Source organism: Maylandia zebra, linkage group LG23 (genome assembly GCF_041146795.1).
Source record: "Maylandia zebra isolate NMK-2024a linkage group LG23, Mzebra_GT3a, whole genome shotgun sequence".
Taxonomy (NCBI): domain Eukaryota; kingdom Metazoa; phylum Chordata; class Actinopteri; order Cichliformes; family Cichlidae; genus Maylandia; species Maylandia zebra.
The window spans coordinates 25,072,127-25,091,668 of NC_135188.1; the positions used below are offsets into that span (position 1 = coordinate 25,072,127).

General features: G+C 43.7%; 1 protein-coding gene across 4 annotated transcripts; it reads left to right on the forward strand.

Moving 5' to 3' along the window:
• The first annotated feature begins 215 nt into the window (after window positions 1-215).
• LOC101476760 (SLAIN motif-containing protein 1) lies at window positions 216-18,395 on the forward strand. 4 transcript variants are annotated; one of them, XM_004562602.3, is made up of 10 exons: window positions 217-806; window positions 2,283-2,425; window positions 10,936-11,079; window positions 11,247-11,366; window positions 14,070-14,219; window positions 14,642-15,025; window positions 15,715-15,726; window positions 16,212-16,361; window positions 16,481-16,802; window positions 17,256-18,395. In XM_004562602.3, exons 1-10 carry the CDS (start codon window positions 409-411, stop codon window positions 17,329-17,331), a joined length of 1,899 nt encoding a protein of 632 aa, XP_004562659.3. In that variant the 5' UTR covers window positions 217-408; the 3' UTR covers window positions 17,332-18,395. The 4 variants fall into 4 exon arrangements, with proteins under 4 accessions (XP_004562662.3, XP_004562659.3, XP_004562660.3 ...); XM_004562603.3 differs by lacking the exon at window positions 15,715-15,726; XM_004562604.3 differs by lacking the exon at window positions 11,247-11,366.
• Window positions 18,396-19,542: the final 1,147 nt, after the last annotated feature.

Below are 19,542 nucleotides of genomic sequence, written 5' to 3' on the forward strand. Positions count from 1 at the left end.
AATATTAACTGAGGCAGTGTGTTTGCATTGAGTGAAGCAGAATATAGAAATGTGTTACAGCATGAAAAAAATAAATGTCATATGTTTACGGTTAGGTTGTTGGACATTAGCCCACATTTTAGACTGACAGGTGCACCATCTACCTGTAATCAGTGCCGGGAGAGGAACAGAGGGAGGGGTACGTGTGTAAATGTGTCGGAGGGAGGGGGGGAGTTATGTAGTCTCCCATTGGGTGAACGTCCAGACAGGCGTACTAGACAGATTACTACCGCTGCCGAATACAGAAAGCAGTCTGAGGGCGCAGCAGCAGCAGCTTGGCCCTACCTGTCCTCCATTTGTGGTTTAAGGTGGAGGTAGAGGTGAAGGCGGCTGGTATTGTGGTCTTTTCGTGTGCTTTTCTTTGCTCCAATGGAGGCGGCCGTGCTGAACCCCGCGATCATGACGGAGGTGGACTGCAACAGCAACACCCTGAACGCCGAGCTGGAGGTGAAGAAGCTGCAGGAGCTGGTGCGCAAACTGGAGCGGCAGAACGAGCAGCTGCGCACCCGAGCCGGCGCCGGCGGATACTGCCTCCCCAGCCCGCTGCCCACCCTGCTGTGCCACTCGTCCTTGGGCTCGTTCTCCGCCCCCGAGGAGCCTTTCGACTATTTCCACCCGCACAGCGGCAGGGATGGAGCGGCTGCTGCTGCGAGGGAGGAGGACGACGACGAGGAGGAGGAGGATGCATCCGAGCCGTCGGTTCTGGACGAGCTGGAACTTCTGGATTTGAATTCCCTGAGCTGCTCAGAGGAGTCTGATGAAACCTGGTAAGTGCACACTGCATTTCCAACCATATGTTGCTCAGTCATGTAGTATGTGATTTCTAACTGAAATGTGGGATTTTTAAAGCTTTGTTTTCAGCTGCTCCAGCCCTCTGCAGTGCCCCAACAAAGCCACACACACCTTGAAGTTAATCAGGCCCTACTTATGTGCTGCCACTTGCCTTTAAAGCTTCAGGGAAACACTTCTTGTGTTTTGCTGTGGAGTGGCTGCAGAGAGGACTAAATCAAATTAAGGAAGTGAAATTTTTTGCTGATTTTTGTCACAGCTTGTGAGGTGTTGTGCAAACTCATAAACAGGAAGTGACCCAGGGCTGCATTTAACTAATACAAGTGGTCATTTTTTTCACTTGTAGCGATAGATAGATATGAATATGACCGATCTCCATGTGTGGGTGTGCACTCAGTCCCCTTCAGGTCACACTCTCACCTGATGTCAGCCGGGGTTTTAATCTATAATTCAGCTTCTTCCATGTTGCCCACAGAGCAGCAGCATCCGGGCTGTCAGAATAATCTGATCCACTCTGTTTGAGCCTCTTCCTTGCTTCTAAAAAGGCTTGACACCACCTTCAAACTGAGTGGGAGACAGATTTCTCTGACTCAGGAGGAAACGAGTTGGTGGCGCAAAAGGAACGATGGAGTCTGGAGTGCGATCTGTCAGGGACTGTGTGCTGAGAGATTATATATGTATGTCACAGCACTGAATTATCCAGATTGAGTTGGTTATCTGTATTCAACAGCTAAGAGTTGAGTTAAAAGAATAGGCACGTGATTAAGGCTAGATATGTAGTGAGGAGGATGTTGACATGAAACAGGAGAAGTTTTAAAAGAGGAAGATGGCATTAAGAGTAATATTTGTCTATATATTTTAATAGTCGCAAAGAGACACTACCAGGTGTAATCGATCATGATGGGTAACAAGTTAACAGGCCTGTGTATGTAAATGCCTGACCACAGCTTCTTATGACAGAAAAGGAGGAAATTCTCATGTGAGCATTGTTAAGTACTGGTTTTAGATGTCTTTCAAGCACAAACTTGGGCAAAACAGTGGCAGTAATTTGTGTTTTCTTGTTTTGCCATCTCAAATGTGAGCTTTTACCGCTTTTCTCAGAGTTACACAAACACACTCTTTGGTTTTGAACTGTTTGTTGGGCAGTAACATCATCTCTACGCCCTGAAACATTAGGATGGACTACTTGGTTTATAGGCTAAATAAGTAAAGCTCCAGTTGGCTTTCAGAATGAATGAGCATTCAAGCACCTTACTACAGAGTAAGTCTTTGTTGACCTTTGAGTTTGGCTTTCCCAGATTTGTCCCCACCACAGTGTACACACTGTCCAGCTCTTTGTAGTCTCTTAAACTGCTCCCCTGATCATGTTTGGAAAGATCTGGGATTGGCCAGAGTCTCCTATCAGAGCTCATAGAAGTTGTAGAAGTCTAGTTCACTCTTGCTTCTCTTTCCAGGTTATATGTGTCATCAAAGGACCGCAGGTCGGAGACCACGAGCGACGCCCTCACACCGCTGCAGTGGTGCCGGCAGGCTCTGGACAGCCCCAAATCGGAGGTGGAGGCCGCCAGAAGGTCGCTGTCCCTCCGGCTAGAGCAAGGTGCGAGTCAACTGGTTTGTTTGTAATTTGTGTGTAGAGAAAATGACTCTGACTGCCCCCCCCCCCAGGGAGGTTGGATTGCACACACCTGGCTGTGCAGGTCAATGGTGCAAAAGAGGACACAAGCCACATGATTAAGTTGCTGCTGGGAGCACTGCTGTAGCTACTGCTGCAAGAAAGATGATCAAGTCTGATATTTCTCTGAGTAGATGAGTGAAGAGTGGGAGTTTCTTCCTCATTAACTTGGAGTTCAGCCTGTGGGTGTTTCTCAAGACGGTTTCTCTTAATAAAATGCATCTTTATCTTGGGAGCATTTCAGAGCTTGAAGTCCCCGCAGTTCTGTTGTTCAGTGCACGCTAAAACCAAAGGCTGAGGCAGCGGATTAGTTTGCAGGGTGCCGCTCGCCTCCAGGCTATTTTAAAACTGATGTACACAGCTTTTAGTGTCTTGCCAAAAACAAGAGCGCTCGCTACCTCACACGCCCCTACTGTCTCTCACAACACAAATGCTGGCCAGGAGGAAGTGTTGGTGTTAGTTCGTACAGATCTTGCACACAGCACAGCTGCTGGCTTGTTAGAAAGAAATGTGTTGAGCACAAATACACTACACTGCAAAAAGTATTCACTCATCTGCCTTCACACACATCTGAACTTAAGTGACCTCCCATTCTTAGGGTTTGATATGATGTCAGCCCTTTGCAGACACAACAGCTTCAACTGAGGTTCAGGAGCGTTTATGGGAATTTTTGAACATTCTTCCAGAAGTACAGTCGGATGAAGGCCTGGTTCACAGATTGCAATCGAATTAATCCCAAAGGTGTTCTGTCGAGTTGAGGTCAGGACTCTGTGCAGGCCAGTCAAGTTCTTCTACACCAAATTCTCTCCTCTGTGTCTTTATGGAGCTTGCTTGTACAAGCAGGCTAGCTGCTTGATTTTTATACACCTGTGACCACTAAAGTGATTGGAACACTTGAATTCAATAGTTTGTATGGATGAGTGAATACTTTTGGCAGTATAGTGTATTACTGATGAGATGAGTCCCTGGGTTCAGCAGATTAATTTGTCAACACTGGTTTTTGTTCAGTGTGGATGAATTCCTTAAAACTGTGTCAGCGTTTGAGCATGAGTTTCAAAATGACATGCAGACACATTTGAATCATTTATTTTTTCACACCAGTATGATAATACTGAGCAGGTACAAGCCCCACCCACTCGCTGTCAAAAGCTTCTGTTTGTGAGAACCATCCAACCAGAAGAAAGCTAGCTTTAAGGACATAATGAGATAAGAGGATTATTTTGATACTGTGAATCATGCAAAGCTGTACTAAGAATACAAATGCAGACATAGAAATTAATAGAAAAGCCCTCCCTTAAAAAAAAAAAAAAAAAAAAAACAGCCCAGCTTCTCATTTACTTGAGCAATGTGTAATAATTCATTCAGTAATGAATAAGTAAAGACTCTTTACTTTAGATACGTCAGCACATCTGTGGGCAGCTGGGGCCTCGGCATGTCAGCATAAGAAAAGTGTAATTGCACTCCATTTATTTTTATTAATTTGTTGTTTTTGTTGTTAGTATTATTTTACAATGTTAATTTTTAGTTTTTCCAGCTGAAACTGTTCTTCCTGCTCTTGTGGCCATTTTCTGAGTTTGTATTGAGCGGTGTTGTGTTACAAGAAATTTTGTGCTATTGTATTTAGAAGGTTATTAATTAGGTTCCTTTTATGTCAAAACGTCACCTGTGCGATTGCTCTGACAATATGACGCCAAACTTCGTCTGCTCCAATATCTCTTTAAAATGAAATGCATACAGAAGGTCTTTGTTTTAGTTGCCTGTTTGAAATTAGCACAAAGCTGCCAGCAAACTGCGTGGGGTGGAGGAGAAGGAAAAACGTCACACTCTGTTTTGGTGATTGTGCCGTATGAACCAGTACAGGCAGAAAATATGAGCTTGTTCATCTCTGCTTTTGTTACCTGTTGAAAATCAAGATTGACAGCTGCTTGTTTGGCTTCTCAACTTACTCAGCTTGAGCAGCTTGTTTCTTGATCTTGATCTTCATGTCTTGGATCGTGTATGAGAGAAGTTGTGTTCTCAGTGGTGGTTTACTGTTTGTGGACGGAACAGTTTGCTCAGTCCAACATTGCATGCATTAAAGTCGAACTAACGGCCACACAAAAGTTGTTGATATTTGTGTAGCTATTTTCTCTGTGCCATTTATTTTGGAGGAGCCATTAGCAAGAAAAGAGCTACCACTCATTTGTTTATCTTGCTAGTAAAATAAGAAATGGGTGCAGTTATTATATTGAAACATGTAAATACAGTATTTAAGGCAGAAACAGAGTTTGGACAACGAAATTTCAACTTTATTTGTATAGCAAATACTAAACAACTATAGGTGACAAAAGTGCTTTACATTGAACACAAAAATAAGGGACAATAGAAAAATAAAGTACTCTAAGGTAAAAGTACAATAAAATAGGAATGCACTGAGATGTTTGTTCACTGAAGTCTCATCAGAAATGGTCTCAAACGACCCACTGAAGTTCCAGATATTTTTCATAGATTCAAGAAAAGAAATGTTGTTGTCTGAAGGACTGGACTGAAAATGTGTGAAAAAGCAGCTATTGTCCAAAGAAACACTTTAGAAAACCTCTAGAACTGGTGACTCTTTAGAAAATGACAACGTCTGGCTCTTTGTAAGCAATATATAAAGAAACGAAGGTTGGTGCACTAAAGTGTTTTCCAGAATTTATCATGGTGATCCCCTTTTTTACCAATATGAAGACAGGGGCATGACATTTTTACCTAAATCCTGTTTAAAAAATGTATCTCACCCCTCAAAGTTGTTCAGATAAACCTGTGATGGTCAGACGGGAGGTGTTTGGACTGATATGCAAAGACGCAGCAGTAATGTGCTAGAGCACAAGTGTAACGTGACACTGCATTTGTTTAATCAGCTTAAGAAGCAGGAGACATTTCCTGTGAGAGGTGAAATCTCAGCAGGTCTGGAGATGAATGGAAACAGCTGGCAGCACAGTCACTAGCGCTCTTTTTAAATGATCCACTTTTTAAAGCCAGTAAGATAAGCAGTCACCTCAGTAATGCTTCCTAAGTACTCTGTGATCACGGTGATCAGTCTGAGGTCGGCTCACCTTCATCCATGCACTGCAGGGCTCAGCAGTCCGTCGGCACTTCTTAGGCAGATCAGGCCCAGGTCAGCTGACCTGCGTGTCTGTCATAATTACAGCCGTCGCTTAGCGATACTGAGCAACCGGAAAAGATCTGAGCAAGTAAAACAGGAAGTTGGTGTAAATATACCAGCAGGTTAAAGCAAGGAGCAGACCAGTGGATCGATGGCAGTGGTGAGGCCGCCGCTTGGCTTAGTGTTGTCATGGTTACCTCATGGGTCTGTAAAAATGGATTTCGTGTTTGGAGTTTATCGACAGGTGACCTGGAAAAAGCAGATCAGGATCATCAGTCCTGATGTCCGTGTGCTTATCAGAGTCCTCATCAAATCGATGGGTCTCTTTGTAGTTTTGTGTGTGTGTGTGTGTGTGTGTGTGTGTGTGTGTGTGTGTGTGTGTGCGCGCGCGCGCAAGATGGGGCTGCTTGTGAAGTGTGAGTGGAGGCGACAGCTCCCACGGCCTCAGCTGAACAGGCAGCTTAACGCCCGCAGCCTTTAATGAGGCGAGATGGAGCTCCACTCACCTGCGTGGGCGCGCTCGTCTGCATACGATCCCGCTCAGCCTCCACATACTTAGGAATCAAGTAATTATGTGCAGTGTTAAAGTCAAAGAAATACTTCACTTACACTGCAATTTTGCTTCCATCAAGGGCCGGCTGTTGGTGTAGAAAGGCTAATCTTCACACTGTAACCGCAAAGCTTGCAGAAAGAGCAACATTGAATTTAATCTTGTTAGATGCGCAGAGTGGAGATTCACCAACGCAATCCAAAAATTCACTGTGACAGTAATGTTTTTGATTAAATCAATTAATAAAGAAAGGAGGCAAGATTTAAAGCCTGCATGTATGCCTGTTCTTTGTGCAAAAGCATCCCCCGCCTCCTTATGCAGTTTCAGCAAGTCTCTAATGGTATCATGCCATCATTAAGTCAAAGTTTAGGTTTGCCAAGGCAAATAATTGGTGCTCATGTTTGGTGCTATTGAAAAGTGCCTTGAATCTGTTTTCTTTCTAGTGACCAGCCAGGATCAACACATGGTTGCAAAAGAGGGCCCAGCTGTCTGGTTGCTAAGCACTTTTCCTGCTGAATTTATGGTGCCAGTCTCTAGGTGGCCATGTTTGATATGACTATAACGCACAATCAAGTAAGCTACGACTTCACATTCAAAGTCTGACATATCCTGATGCTACAGTCACACAAAGGAAACCGGTCGTGGGAGACAAAGTTGTTGCTACTGCACTGAACTTGTGATCGTGTTGCCTTTTGAAATGGTCATTTTGAAGACGGGGACCATGTCTGAAACCACTCGTAGTCAGCTGCCGTCTTCAAAGCAACATTGGCGTGTCAAGACGGCCATAAAACAACAACAAGAGGTCGATAAGGGTTGGGAACTGCATGACAACTTGACCTCATTGTTGCTATACAGTGATTAATTGCACTAAACTGGCAAAAGTTACAAATCTGAATGCATGGAAATTCACATTCACGACTTGAATTCAGAGACCAGCCCAACTCACAAATCTGAAACAGGAAGTCCTCCACAAATAGTGACGTAGTTGCTGCAGGATGACAATTTAACTGTAAAATGACATGGTGCTCGGCAGCGTGGCTTTGATACAGGAATACAACCGGTCGGAAACCAGATGTCACTTTGAACTTTGGGTTATTCTGAGCATCTAACAGAACAAATTGTGGTTTAATCAAGATCAAATAGCCCCTCCCTCTGTTAGATTTTCCTCATCTTTATGATGACATCAGTAGGAAACATCATGAATTGGTCATCTCAGGCACAGAAGCCACCTGCTTTTAATCTTGTGCGAGGAAGAGCTAACCTCTTGTCTTGTTTCAGAGAGGATGATCTGAAGGCCTAGAATCAGATAAAATGAGGATTATTTTGAACTGTGACTCATGCAAAGCTACTCTGTTCAAGTCTTGGTGTAGCAGCCAGAACTCGATACTTGTGAATTTCATTACAGCATATCTTTTCGGCCACACTTGGTTTGTAGCAAGTTACTTCCTGAGAGCCATGTTGCCAGTTAGACACATTTCTACGGTAACTCAGGCTTGTTTTAGATGGGCTGAGTGCGAGTGCTGACAAACAAATCTTAAGGAATATTGCAGCTGCTGTGATCACTGTGCTGGAGTGTCACCTCTGCATTGCTGATCACATGCTAACCTTCCATGTGCTTTAAACTAGCCTCCGTTGCAGTCTCAGTATTTGGGTCACAGAGTTCGACTCCCTGACTCGGCTGCATCCTCTGAAGTTGCCTCGGCTGTGCACCTTGTTGCATCAGAAGCAGTTAAACCTCCACTCGACACACTAACCATCCTCTGCAGAGGAATCCTCCCACCAACTTGGCCCACTAGCTCTCTCTCCCCCACCCGAGGTTTGCCGTGATGAAATGAAGAGCTGTTGCCATAGCAACGGTGTACATGAAAGGTTCGTAGCTAAATGCTTTTATATTCACATTGACAGGTAAAGGAGAGAAAGATTTCCCTCGCATCTCTGTGCGGACACCAGCCTTACTCGCACACCTTTTAAATAATACAAGCAGTATTTTCTTTTATTCACCTCTGATTCCAAAAGTGTGTGTGTGTGTGTCTCAAAGCTGTCATGTTTCTTCTTTCTATGAATAGTATTTGTGTGAGAGGCGCACAGCACCAGGTACAGCTGCATTGTGTGAGCGTCTCTGTTGTGTTGAATCCTGCTTTGTCCTCGGCGCTGAGCTGCTGAATAGAGCAGTCGGTGACAGACACCGCTGGTGAGGTAGCGGCTGCACGGCGCTGCCCTCGTGCACAAAGACGTCTGTGATGTCTGGCTTTGTGTGGTTATTGTCTTTTTATCTCTGATTTTGAGCTGTAAAGAACAAAAGAGTCGAACTGATGGTGATTTTTTTTCCCTTTTTTTAAAGTCCCATAGAATATTCACTGATGGCATTTAAAGAGACATTACACCCAAAAATGTTAACATGTTTCATTTTGGATGCTTGCTGGTGTGAAGTACCAATTCATTGTGGGGAAATGAGGACTACGGCTCATTTACACTCTAGTTTGTCCTTTATTCCCACTCCTGCACTCATTGATGTAGCGCTATCGAGGCACAGGTGGAGTAAAAGGACATTAATCGAGTTGGCAACAAGTCGTTACTGTAAGTGAAATAAAAGCTTCTCAGTGATGTCCTTCTAGTTTCTACGTCTACCCGACTCTGAGCTTAAAATGTTACAGTCAGTCGTTTTTAACAGAAAAACAATAATATTATGCTCATAAATATATATTTATAAGTGCATAATTATGTATTCCGACAAACTGTGTTCTCAAACTTAGAATTAATCTGTTAAAAATACGTAGGTGCAGGTTTGTCATATTGGCCCGCCACCTTGAACACACTGTTCAGTCTTGTTTTATGTATGTAGCTAGAGACCGGCCACATACGAGAAGAGAAGTCATAGACAAATTTTAATTCATTTCTGCAGCTTCAGAGTTAAGATATGATAAAGTACTGTCATCTGAGAAGGGTTCCTTATTTGCAAAAGCAGCGAAAAAGTGTCTCAAAGAGTCACCAGCTAATGATAAGGTCAAGTGACCTGAAAACTTTTTATCTGACAAAGAGTCTGACTTCATTCTCACATCATAGTCTGACAGATGTGTGGTAAGTCTAACAATGCTAGAGCTACCCTCAAGGTTTCGCTAACGGAGGTTAACGCCGGCTAAAAGAGGCTTACGGCAGCTAACACTGGCAAAAATGATTAAATCAGCACTTATTGGCAGAAAAGTTCAGATATCTGTTCCAAATAACGGATGTGTATATCCCTATATTAATGAAATATGATCTGTTCAAAATAAAAATGTTTTTGTATGTTAGGAAATCTTTTTCATTTTATACAAGATTGATGTAAAATTTGCACTGCAAATAAAAGCAAATGTGTTTATCTGAAATTAGTCAAAGAGATTCTCCAAAAGATTTTTACTAAAATATTATTGGGCAGTTGGAGCTGTATGATGGAACTTCACTTTTATATAGAGACAGAACCAAAATATGAACTATCGACGGAAGTGAGTGAAATCAAATGTTAATGTGTATTAATTCTAACAAGCTGCTGCATATTCTCAGTATTGGCCTTTGCTACATGGTCCTGAACAGTCTAGCAACATGTTTGATCTTCCCATCATTCATGTAATATGGGAATGTTTTTATTTAAATAAATGAGTGTGTCAGCTCAGTAACTTTCACTGATCAGTGGTGTCAGACTAATTTTACATTGTGGGCACCATCCAGCCCAATTTGATTTTATGTGCGCTGGACCAATGAAGTTACAGCATTGCCTCATCGATAAACATGTCTACCTGCCAGTTGTTTCCCTCATAGCATGAAAACTCTTTCCCTTCTTCCATATTTAACACCCTTTGTCCAATAAATTCCAGCCTTGCCTCTCTAACTTTGTCTCCAAAGTTGGGTGTTGGAATACTAATGGTAAAGAACGCCTACATTTCTACCTACTTTGGTGTGGTATGCCATTCCTTGGGTGAAGTCTTTTGACATATTGTACTTTTGACAAGTACAATATTTTGTGCAAGTATCCTTCTACTTTCCAAGTGTCACATTTTCTAAAGCTGTCCACTGGGTCAGTTTGGTGGCCCAGTTCTGTCCCCTGGACCAGATGTTTGACTTGACACCCCTGCACTGAAAGCATGAATGGTGCATGTACTAAAAACTACTTCATCCTTTGGGATAATGCACACTTAATGTGAAACCATAGTTTATATAAAAGTATAATAAATAAAAATATAATTTTTTTTTCTTTTTGGGGTGGGGGGGGGGGGTAGTTTTTGTTAGATGGGTCGATGTACTCACATGGAGGTGGCTTGTTTATCAAGAGGTAGTCACTCCTTAAGTCATTATTACCAGAGTATCCACTACTAAATACTCTGCTTTTTATCATTAATTTCTCTATATTGGACTAACATTTATAAAGTAAACCTGATCTTGTATTAAATTAGACTTGAAACCAATGTTTAAGACTATAAATGTAAATTTACTAAGTAAATAAAGTGAGCAGTTGGGCCACTTTCCCCTTAGACTTCTAGATAAGCACACTTGCTCTGTTGTGCACTCCTGAATATTCACAAATTCCAATAATTATGCTGAAAAGAGCAGAAATCTTATAAACACACTGTCCTGTGTGTGTGGGTGTGTGTGTGTGTGGGTGGGACTTTCTTTTGTTTCTTTATCCGCCCACAGCTTTTAGTTGGTGTGTCATGTCTGACAGGGAAACGTAACAGTTTGTATTAAACATATGCTAACTCTGTGCTTGTTTTCTCCCTCCTTCAGTCTCCAGGTGGCGTAGCTCCCTGTCCAGCCCCTCTCCTTCCTCCTCTCCCGGTCCTCCTCTGAGTCGAGTTGCTGGAGTGTCTCCTATCAGTGCTTCCCCTCCAACCAAGCCCTGCTCCACTCCTCAGCCGTCTGAAAGACACGGTACCAATGTTTTATCTTTTTTCAAAGCATCATAATCGGCTGGCCTGGGACTTAAATTTCCTCGAGTACTGTCCAGATTTGAACATCAGTGCAACTTTCACTCATGAATCAGCTGTCTGTCACATCTTTTTCTCCCAAAACTGGCTTCCCCTCCCTCTGTGCCTCAGTTCCTTCCCTCTCCTCCCCGCTCCACCCTCTCCTCCATCGGACTCTCAGTCCCATCGGGAAGGAGCTCTCCCCCGTAGCTGAGAGGACTCCCACCTTCCTCCCTCACCCGCTCACCCGAAGTAAGCCTTCCTTTGCTGCTCTTCTTAAAAGAACATGTTGATTCCTTACAAACATTAAAAATTTAATACGTATTGTAACCAGAATACGAATGTGCCGGGGGAGGAAAAAAACTGGGTCATGCTCAAGCTTTTTATACATTATTCCAAACATTCCCTCCTGTAGGAAGTTGAAATTGAAGAATATATTTTCATCGCAGCCTTTTTTTTTTTTTCCTCTGCCCTGCTTGTTGCTCGTTATAAGACTACATTTCACTGCTGCACGTGAATCCTGTTTGAAGGCAAAGTGGATTCAAGTGCATTATTAGCAATGGAAAAAACGACGTTCCAGACACAGGAGAGGGCGAAGCTGCAGGGAATAAAACTGCTCAGCCCTGAAGGGAGCGAGCTCACATCCTGAGCAATGTAGCTCAGAAATAACTGCTGGGGGGTCTAAGTAGTGGTGGTGGGTGTTTGCCCAAAGCTTATTTCCATGACACTGGCTTTAATGAGCCTTTTTCTCGTGCTCTCCTAAACGGGAACCTCCCTGCCCTCCTCTGTGCCACCAATGTGTTCGGGGCTGTCAAATGGGCTCTGTGCTGGGCTCAGTCAACCCAGGGTTTGTTCATTTATCTATAAGCACGCTTTCAAGAAAGAGGCACGATTGGCAGCGTCTTACCGATGAAAGCTTGGATAAAGCTACAATACTGGAAAAATATGAAAAGGTTAAACACACTATGGCAGCTGAAGCACTAAATGTGATAGTTAGATGCTTTATTGGTCCCACAAGGGAAATTATTAATATTACAGCAGCAGGATAAGGAATAAAAATAGTCAACAACAAATAATCAAGATGGATAAAGTGCCACAGTTGCGTAGTGAGAACCTTATATTGTGAGACTGCAGCAGTTTTACATAAACAGTGAAAACAAGGGAAATGAAAAGACTGATGTGTAAGAGAGTAGCACAGATTGTATTAATACATAATATGTACACTATAAATCTAAAACGGCTCCAAGAATGTGTGAAGGCTTTTACACACTGAAAGCATTTAGAAAAACGATGCGAAATTCCCAATTTTTCATATGCAAGTGTCTCATAACGTTTAAATGCACCAAAAGCTCTGCATTGCATGAGTCATGGTGAAGTGAGATTGAGCTGGTCCTGATGTTTCTAAACAAGAAAAGGAAGAAACTGAGATTGTGGGTTCATCCGGTTCTCATGAGCAGGCGACAGCAGGGACGCTTTAATGGTTTGATCCGGGAGCTGAAGTTGTATCACAGCTGCTTTAGTACTTATTTCAGGATGTCAGTGAGGCATTTTGAACTGTTGTTGGGAGAGTTGGGTCTAGATGTTGGGGAAACGATTTGAGAGAGCCGATTAACCCCGGAGCAACGTCTGCTGTTTCCATCTCATTGTGTAGTTGGTACCGGTGCACGTTTTGGAGCTACGACCACAAATGCAGTGATCCGATTGATCATATCTGTTTATTCGCATGTGAAAAGTCTCAAAAATCGAGATTGATTCAAAAAATGAATGCCAAAAAATTCCTCCTACGAAATTTTTTGATCTGTGTGAACGACTGTTTAAGAGTAGATGAGTCTGAAAAATAATTTTAAAGGCCTTAGAACAGAAATGTGTCTTATTCTCAACAGGTGTGTTCTCCTCATTGTACAGTTTCATGGAGAAATTCCACCATCAGCTGTAAGTTTTGGTATTGCTAAGAGGAAGCTTTTAGAAACCACAGCAGAACCACATAAAGTTGCAGATCGGGGAACTGATTGCTGACTTGTAACCGCGGAGCTCCAAACCTCCTCTGGCATTAACATCAGCACTAAAGCTGTGTGACAGGAGCTTCATGGCCTCATTTCTATGACCAAACAGCTCCTGTAGGTGGTGCAGCCCGTTTGGTGTGTACTCTACCCACTGAAGGAACAACCACTTAGCCCTGGCCTTTTATTAAAAGCACCTCTGATCTAAACTGCACAGCAACAATATTCTAAAACTTCACTGCGATAGTTTTAATGAGGCTTTATTTATAGAGTGCTTCCCTGAAGGCATGTTACAAATTACTTCACACAAGAAAATATGACAAACTCATCGACCTGAAGGAGGGAAAAAAAACCTATTATGGGATTTGTTTTACCTGAAGAAGCTGACCGTTGACCTACCTGAGCTTGTGCCCAAAGTGGAAGTGAAGGAAATGTCATTTGTGCTGATCTCAAAAGTCTCACTTGTCTATCCAGAGAAACCTGTGTCACTCAGCACAACCCACAGACATTTTTAATGTTCCTTTCTTGATTGGTAGGAGTTAATTTCAAAGATTCAGAGACGGCCCGCGTTAAAGAAGCTCGTAAAGGTGCAGAAATCCTGGCCTGTGTGAGTCAAATAAGACTAAAGTAATTAGAATAATGGCACTGATGGAAGGGATTACTTTATAGAGCAGTCGCAGGGAGCAGATATCAGGCAGATCGTTAACTGTGAAGAGGTTTTTGTAACCTCGGGCTTAATATTTCTGCCTCACTGCTGCCTAATGGGCTCTAATTCTGTGAGCCGAGCATCGCCCTCCATTAGTCCGGACCCCTCATCTTTATGTGGAGGACACTCTGAAGAGTGAAGGGTACTTCTCTCATCGGAGCAGTCCTGCCTCATTTGTTTAACTGTGCAGCATGAAGTGAGACATCGGAGAGGAAAGTCTGACTTCTTGGGTCTTGTTTTTACTTGAAGGTCGCAGCCTGCGGCGCTCCACCCTCAGCCCGCAGTCGTCCATGGACAGCGACCTGGGAGCATCTGAGGCAGAGGATGACTCCATTGCTCTGGGATACAAGCTGCAGGACCTCACTGATGTCCAGGTTATGGCCCGGCTGCAGGAGGAGAGTAAGTAGCAGGACCTCCGTCTGCACCCTGACTGCACTTCCTGATTTTTGATTTGAGTTGTAGACTGTTGGTTAGTTGTTTGCTCCGCCTGCCAGAGTGCTTAAAATGCACTATAAATCTGAATCTTTATACAGAGAGAGATGTTTCTGAAATGATTTCAGGACAGTAGAAATCATTCTGGCTGTTTGGTCACTTTTTTATGGTTATCTGTGTCATTTGAGCCAACTCACTTCTCCTGCTGTCCGTCTGTCTATCCCTACTGTCCCCCCCCCCCCCCCTCCTAATAATTTAACATATGGCACCAGATCTCAGAGCCCATCGCTACTTCAGCTTCATTAACCCCAGGAGGTGATGACTGTGTGTGTGCGTGTGCGTGTGTGGTGGGTGTTTTGCACGCTGGTCCTCATATCTCGCTCCCCCAGGTCTAAGGCAGGACCTCGCCAGCACCTCATCCGTCCTGGCCAACCGCCGCAGCCAGAGCTTGACCTTCCAGCTCAGCCAGCTCAGCGCCGGTCCCGACCTGGAGGAGGAAGACGAGGAGGACGACGAAGACTACGGTCTCCTGCCGCCACCACAGCCACGCCTCACCCGCCTGCCCCACTCCCACACTTTCTCCAGCATCCGAGACTGGCGAAGAAGCACCAGTTCCCTGTGCACCCCTCCTTCCACCCCCTCCACCCCCCCGTACCCTTCCGCTGGGTTCGCCGTTCAACCTGCGCTCCAAGCCCAGTCTCAGGGTCTTGGGCTGGGGCTGGGAGTGGGCAGCACCTGCGCAGCCGAGCAACAGTGCTTCAGACCAGGTTCAGGTGAGGAAAGGGGGAAACTCGATGTAAATAAAGAAACAAGGCTGTTGTGCGGAATTATCAAGGAACAGATTCCCTTTCAGCTCATTCTTCTGGTCTTCTGCTTCCTGAGAGACCAGAAGAATAGCTGGTGTTAGTGAAACTTTCATGAAAGTGGATCTAACACTTTTGATCTCAGACACTTAAACTCTAATACGTTGTGAGAATGTAATCAAATTGTAAGTGACTTTTAAGGACACTCGAGCCTAACATTAGCTTATAACAATATCAAAAATGAATGTCTATGAGAATATACATGTACAAATCTCTCTCACACACACACACACACACGCGCTACTCCAAATTTATGAGTATATCACCTCTTTTTCTTTTCTTTTCTTTTCTTTTGTCTATTAAATAAGCTGAAAGCCTGACTGTACCTTTAATCTCAGAGTGTAGTCCTTTAATGAGGATGAACCAAAGCCTGATTTTAAGAATCTGGCACTAGAAGGTATTTCCATCCATCAGCAGACATGGATTAAAACTACTGATGATCTTTTGATAGAATCAGCACCTATTAATGCTTTGAAGAGTACTAATATAAATTATCTCTGTGTTTATGTTTTGTGCGTGTGATATTTGTGTGTATTGCTGTGTACGTGTATGACGTTGGACATGTTGTTTTGGGGGGAAAACTTCATCATGGCCTCCAGCCGAATATGAGAGTAAGTCAATAACATGGTTCAGTATATCTAACCTCATACATCATCTCTGAACATTAATTTGAGTATTTTTTTTCTTCTAATTGTGAACCTCGCCCCTTTAACACTGTGACGGTGTCTCGGTCCTGACCTCGCTGACGCTCTACCTGCTTCATAAACTCTTTCTAATCCTCTTGTACAACTGCTCTTAAAGCTCTCGGGCTGGCATGTGTTTCCATTTTGAGGCGGAGACTCCGAGAGTTTGATGGGATTACAAGTTAGGAGTGTATATCTGACTGTGGGGGGCTGGAAACTGTTAGCAGTATAAAGAAGATCAGAGGCTGCTTTGAGGCATCTTTAAAAATAGTTCAGCATCTGAAGGTTTCTATTTGTCTCTGTGTTTTTGTTTGGAAGCTTCTCTGTTTGCAGACTCTGCAGATAACTTTATTAATCTGGCCTGGCGCAGCTCTGGACGCCTTAAATCTGTTGGCTGTTTTTGTCTGTGTTAGATAAGCTGCGGAGAAGCATGCCTAACCTTGTCAGAGCTCCCAGCATGCCCAGTGTGCCCATACCAGCCAATCCCAGTGCTTCCCCTTCTTTGCTTCGTAACAGCCAGAGCTTTGATTCGTCCAGCGGACTGGCTCGACTGCAGTCCTCCAGTAAGACGCTGCTTGTCTTCTCTAATTAAAGGGACAGCTCACCCAAAAATTCATTCGCCTTGAAGGCGCCGCCAGCCAAGTAAGTTTACTAACTTCAGTTTGTCTCCTCTCGTCTTCAGTCCCCTCTCCAGGCCAACTCCAAAACAGAGTCCAGAGTGTCGGGAACTTCACCTCATTGTCACGGCCACCTCTGAAGGCCACTGCCTACGTCAGTCCCACTATCAAGGGCTCCGCCTCCATGCCCACCTCCATCAGTCTCCAGTCTCTTAATCTGAACAGCAGTGGGGGGGGTGGGGCCAACAGCGGGATCCCTTTGCTTAGTAAACCTGCAGGGACACCCACCACCTCAAACACTGCACGCAGCAGCCTGCCCCGCCCTGCCTCCTTTGTTGGTACCACAAGCTCCACCCCCCGCAGCAAGGTGGCCCAACCAGCACGAAGGTAAACTTTAAAAAGAAGGTGTGTGTGTGTGTGTGTGTGTGTGTGTGTGTGTGTGTGTGTGTGTGTGTGTGTGTGTGTGTGTGTGTGTGTGTGTTGCTTGCGCAATCTGAAGTAACACAAACCTACCTCATTGGACTATAGTCAGTAAATGTGTAAAATAATGGATTACTTTTTAAAAATAAAGAGTACTGTGTAATTTGTTCATTTGAAGCAACAACTCTCATCAAACACTGATGTTGCTGCACTCTCCCTGGAGCACATGGTATTAGATTCATTTGGACTCACACTAAAAGTTTGAAATGAGGCAAAGCACCGAGTGTTACTCGTCATCCACACCGCACTGGTGGGGTTCCTGAGACATGTGGCTCCAGCGAATGTCTGTTAGATTTACCTGTTGTGGAACATCATGTCTTTGTCTGTCCTCTGACTTTAGTCGTCCTCCTGTTCCCTCAGTTTACTGACTCCTCCAAAGAGCTTGTCCACCTTCAGTGCCCTCCGCGACAGCACCTGGCGAGACGGCTGCTACTGATGGACGTGACGTTTGCGGCGGCGCAGTAGTGGCAGCAACACCCCGCTGGTTGGGGCGACTCGCTGCACTTCAGCATCAAGGTTTTTTTTTGTTTTTTTGTTTTTTGCCCGTGGAGATGCTGAAAGGTTTCTGACCAAAAAAAGTGACTGTTGATGACCTTAAATCTGAGATCCTGCATAGAAAGGTCGGCCGAGGGTCTTTGTGAACCGATCTCTCAGAGTCTATGCAGAATTTCTTCGGGGAAGTCGGGTTTTCTTAATCTGCGTTTGCACGTCAGCCCTTGAATTCACTGACTGCTTCACAATCGACGAGTGTGGTCTGTGCCAAGGGGGCGCTGTTCCCTGCTGCTCTTGTGCAATAAACCGCTGGCTGATGGGTACCAGTAATACTAACCCGCTGAAGAGGGCTGCCAGTTTGTTTGGTTTTTTTTAATGAGCCTCGTGATGCTGTGTGTGTTTGTTTATAACACATTTATTTTGAATAAATAAATAATTTTGACTAATCAGGAGATTTTTCCCTGTGGCAACGAGCGCCCACAATGCTGCTAAAGTTTAATCAGTCCCTGTGCATTTGGGTACAATTACTCCAGTTTTTACAATAAACGTAATAAATGACGTATTCGTGTACAAATCTAACTATTAAGTGTGCATACATATATATTAATTGATCCGATATTTGATTTTAAACGTGACGCTTGACCAAAATATCTGAATGTTTACACAAGTTTTGTGCATATTAACACTTTAAAACTGTCTGACCGATAAGAGGAAACGGTTCTTGTTGCACTTTTGTATAAAATCTCTCAACTTTGTTTCTTTTTTTGTTCTGTTTACTAACACTTGCACTTCTTTTTTTTAATATATCTGTATTTGATTTTATGGATTTAAAGTGAGTAAACGGCTGTTAGTAAAACGTTCTGGGGATGTTTCACAGTTAACACGCAGCCTAATGTAGCACCGTCTGTTTGTAATATTTGACCACGGCACATTTCACAAAACCCTGACACTTTTGTTACTGTGATAGACCGAATGAGTGAGCATTTTAATAAAATATTCTAAATTAAAGCTGTTTTTATGTTTGCATGAGTGAAACACTGTAACAAAGTGGAGCAGACTTCTTCAGCATCACTTAAATTGTGGAAATGGTCAACGCTGCCACCTAGTGGTATAATATTTTAATGGCCCCGGCGGGGGTTTGACTCCACTGAACGGCTACATTGAGGTACCCCTGAGTAAGGTACCGTCCCTACACGCTGCTCCCCGGGCGCTGCATTGGTGGCTGCCCACTGCTTCACACCACCACCATTAACAGGTTCAGCTCATGGTGTTATTTCTTGTTTTCAGTAGCAACCGATGCCTATGATTGTGCCAGAGCACAATGGGCATTTAAGATTTCACACAGGTGCTTGGTTGTTACAGTCTGGAAATGGAATGAAGGTGAGTTATTAACCCTCTGTGTGCGCACCTCCAAATCACATGACTGATTTAAGCTGACATAAAAACAAGCTGCAGCCACGCTGAGTCTCTATTTCAGCTCGTGTTGAAAGTTTGGACTTCAAAGTATACACCAGTTTTGAAATTTTCATTAAAGGCCACTAAGTCCAGAGATATGAAAAAATATATATAAGCGATGCCTTTTTCTATATACTAGAAAGAAGAAATGAAAAAAGAAGAAGAAAGCATTTTCTAAGGACAGTCCGAAAACTGTAAAGACAAAAAAAAAGCCAACTCTTTCCTGTTGGTGGAAAAATGTACCCTGTCAACCAACTTTGAAGAGGAAAAAAAAAAAGGCAGCATGTGGGATTTGGTTGTTTAGGAAGAGGGGAAGGTTTGAGAGTGACAGCAGCGAGACGGAGCGAGCGAATTGGAGAGAAAGGTAGAGAGAGATGAGAGATTTGTGACATTTAGTGTGTTATGTAGTCGTTGTTTTGTGTGTTAGTGAGGGTGCTAATGACTGTCACAAAGGCAGATTGCAATGTAAACACTGTCCAGGTGGAAAACAGGAGCAGTGATACACCTGCTGTCAGGCCTGCAGGGTTTATCCCTGTGGTGTTCTCCTCTGTCTTGTGGTGGATTTTGTGTCAGTAAAATCTTTTACTGACACAAATAATTTGTGGGGCATCTTATTGTGACACCTGACTGTTTTCTCATTTTAGTTTTAGTGACTTTGAATGTGACATGGTTGTTTGTCTGCGTGAAGATCTGCTGGATC

What these genes read in the sequence shown, in the direction of transcription:
- LOC101476760 (XM_004562602.3), top strand. Translation starts at nt 409, where the DNA reads ATGGAGGCGGCCGTGCTGAACCCCGCGATCATGACGGAGGTGGACTGC. An exon ending in TCAGCCGTCTGAAAGACACG is followed by an intron (nt 11,080 to 11,246) that starts GTACCAATGTTT and finishes TCTGTGCCTCAG; the next exon opens with TTCCTTCCCTCTCCTCCCCG. An exon ending in GGCCCGGCTGCAGGAGGAGA is followed by an intron (nt 14,220 to 14,641) that starts GTAAGTAGCAGG and finishes TCGCTCCCCCAG; the next exon opens with GTCTAAGGCAGGACCTCGCC.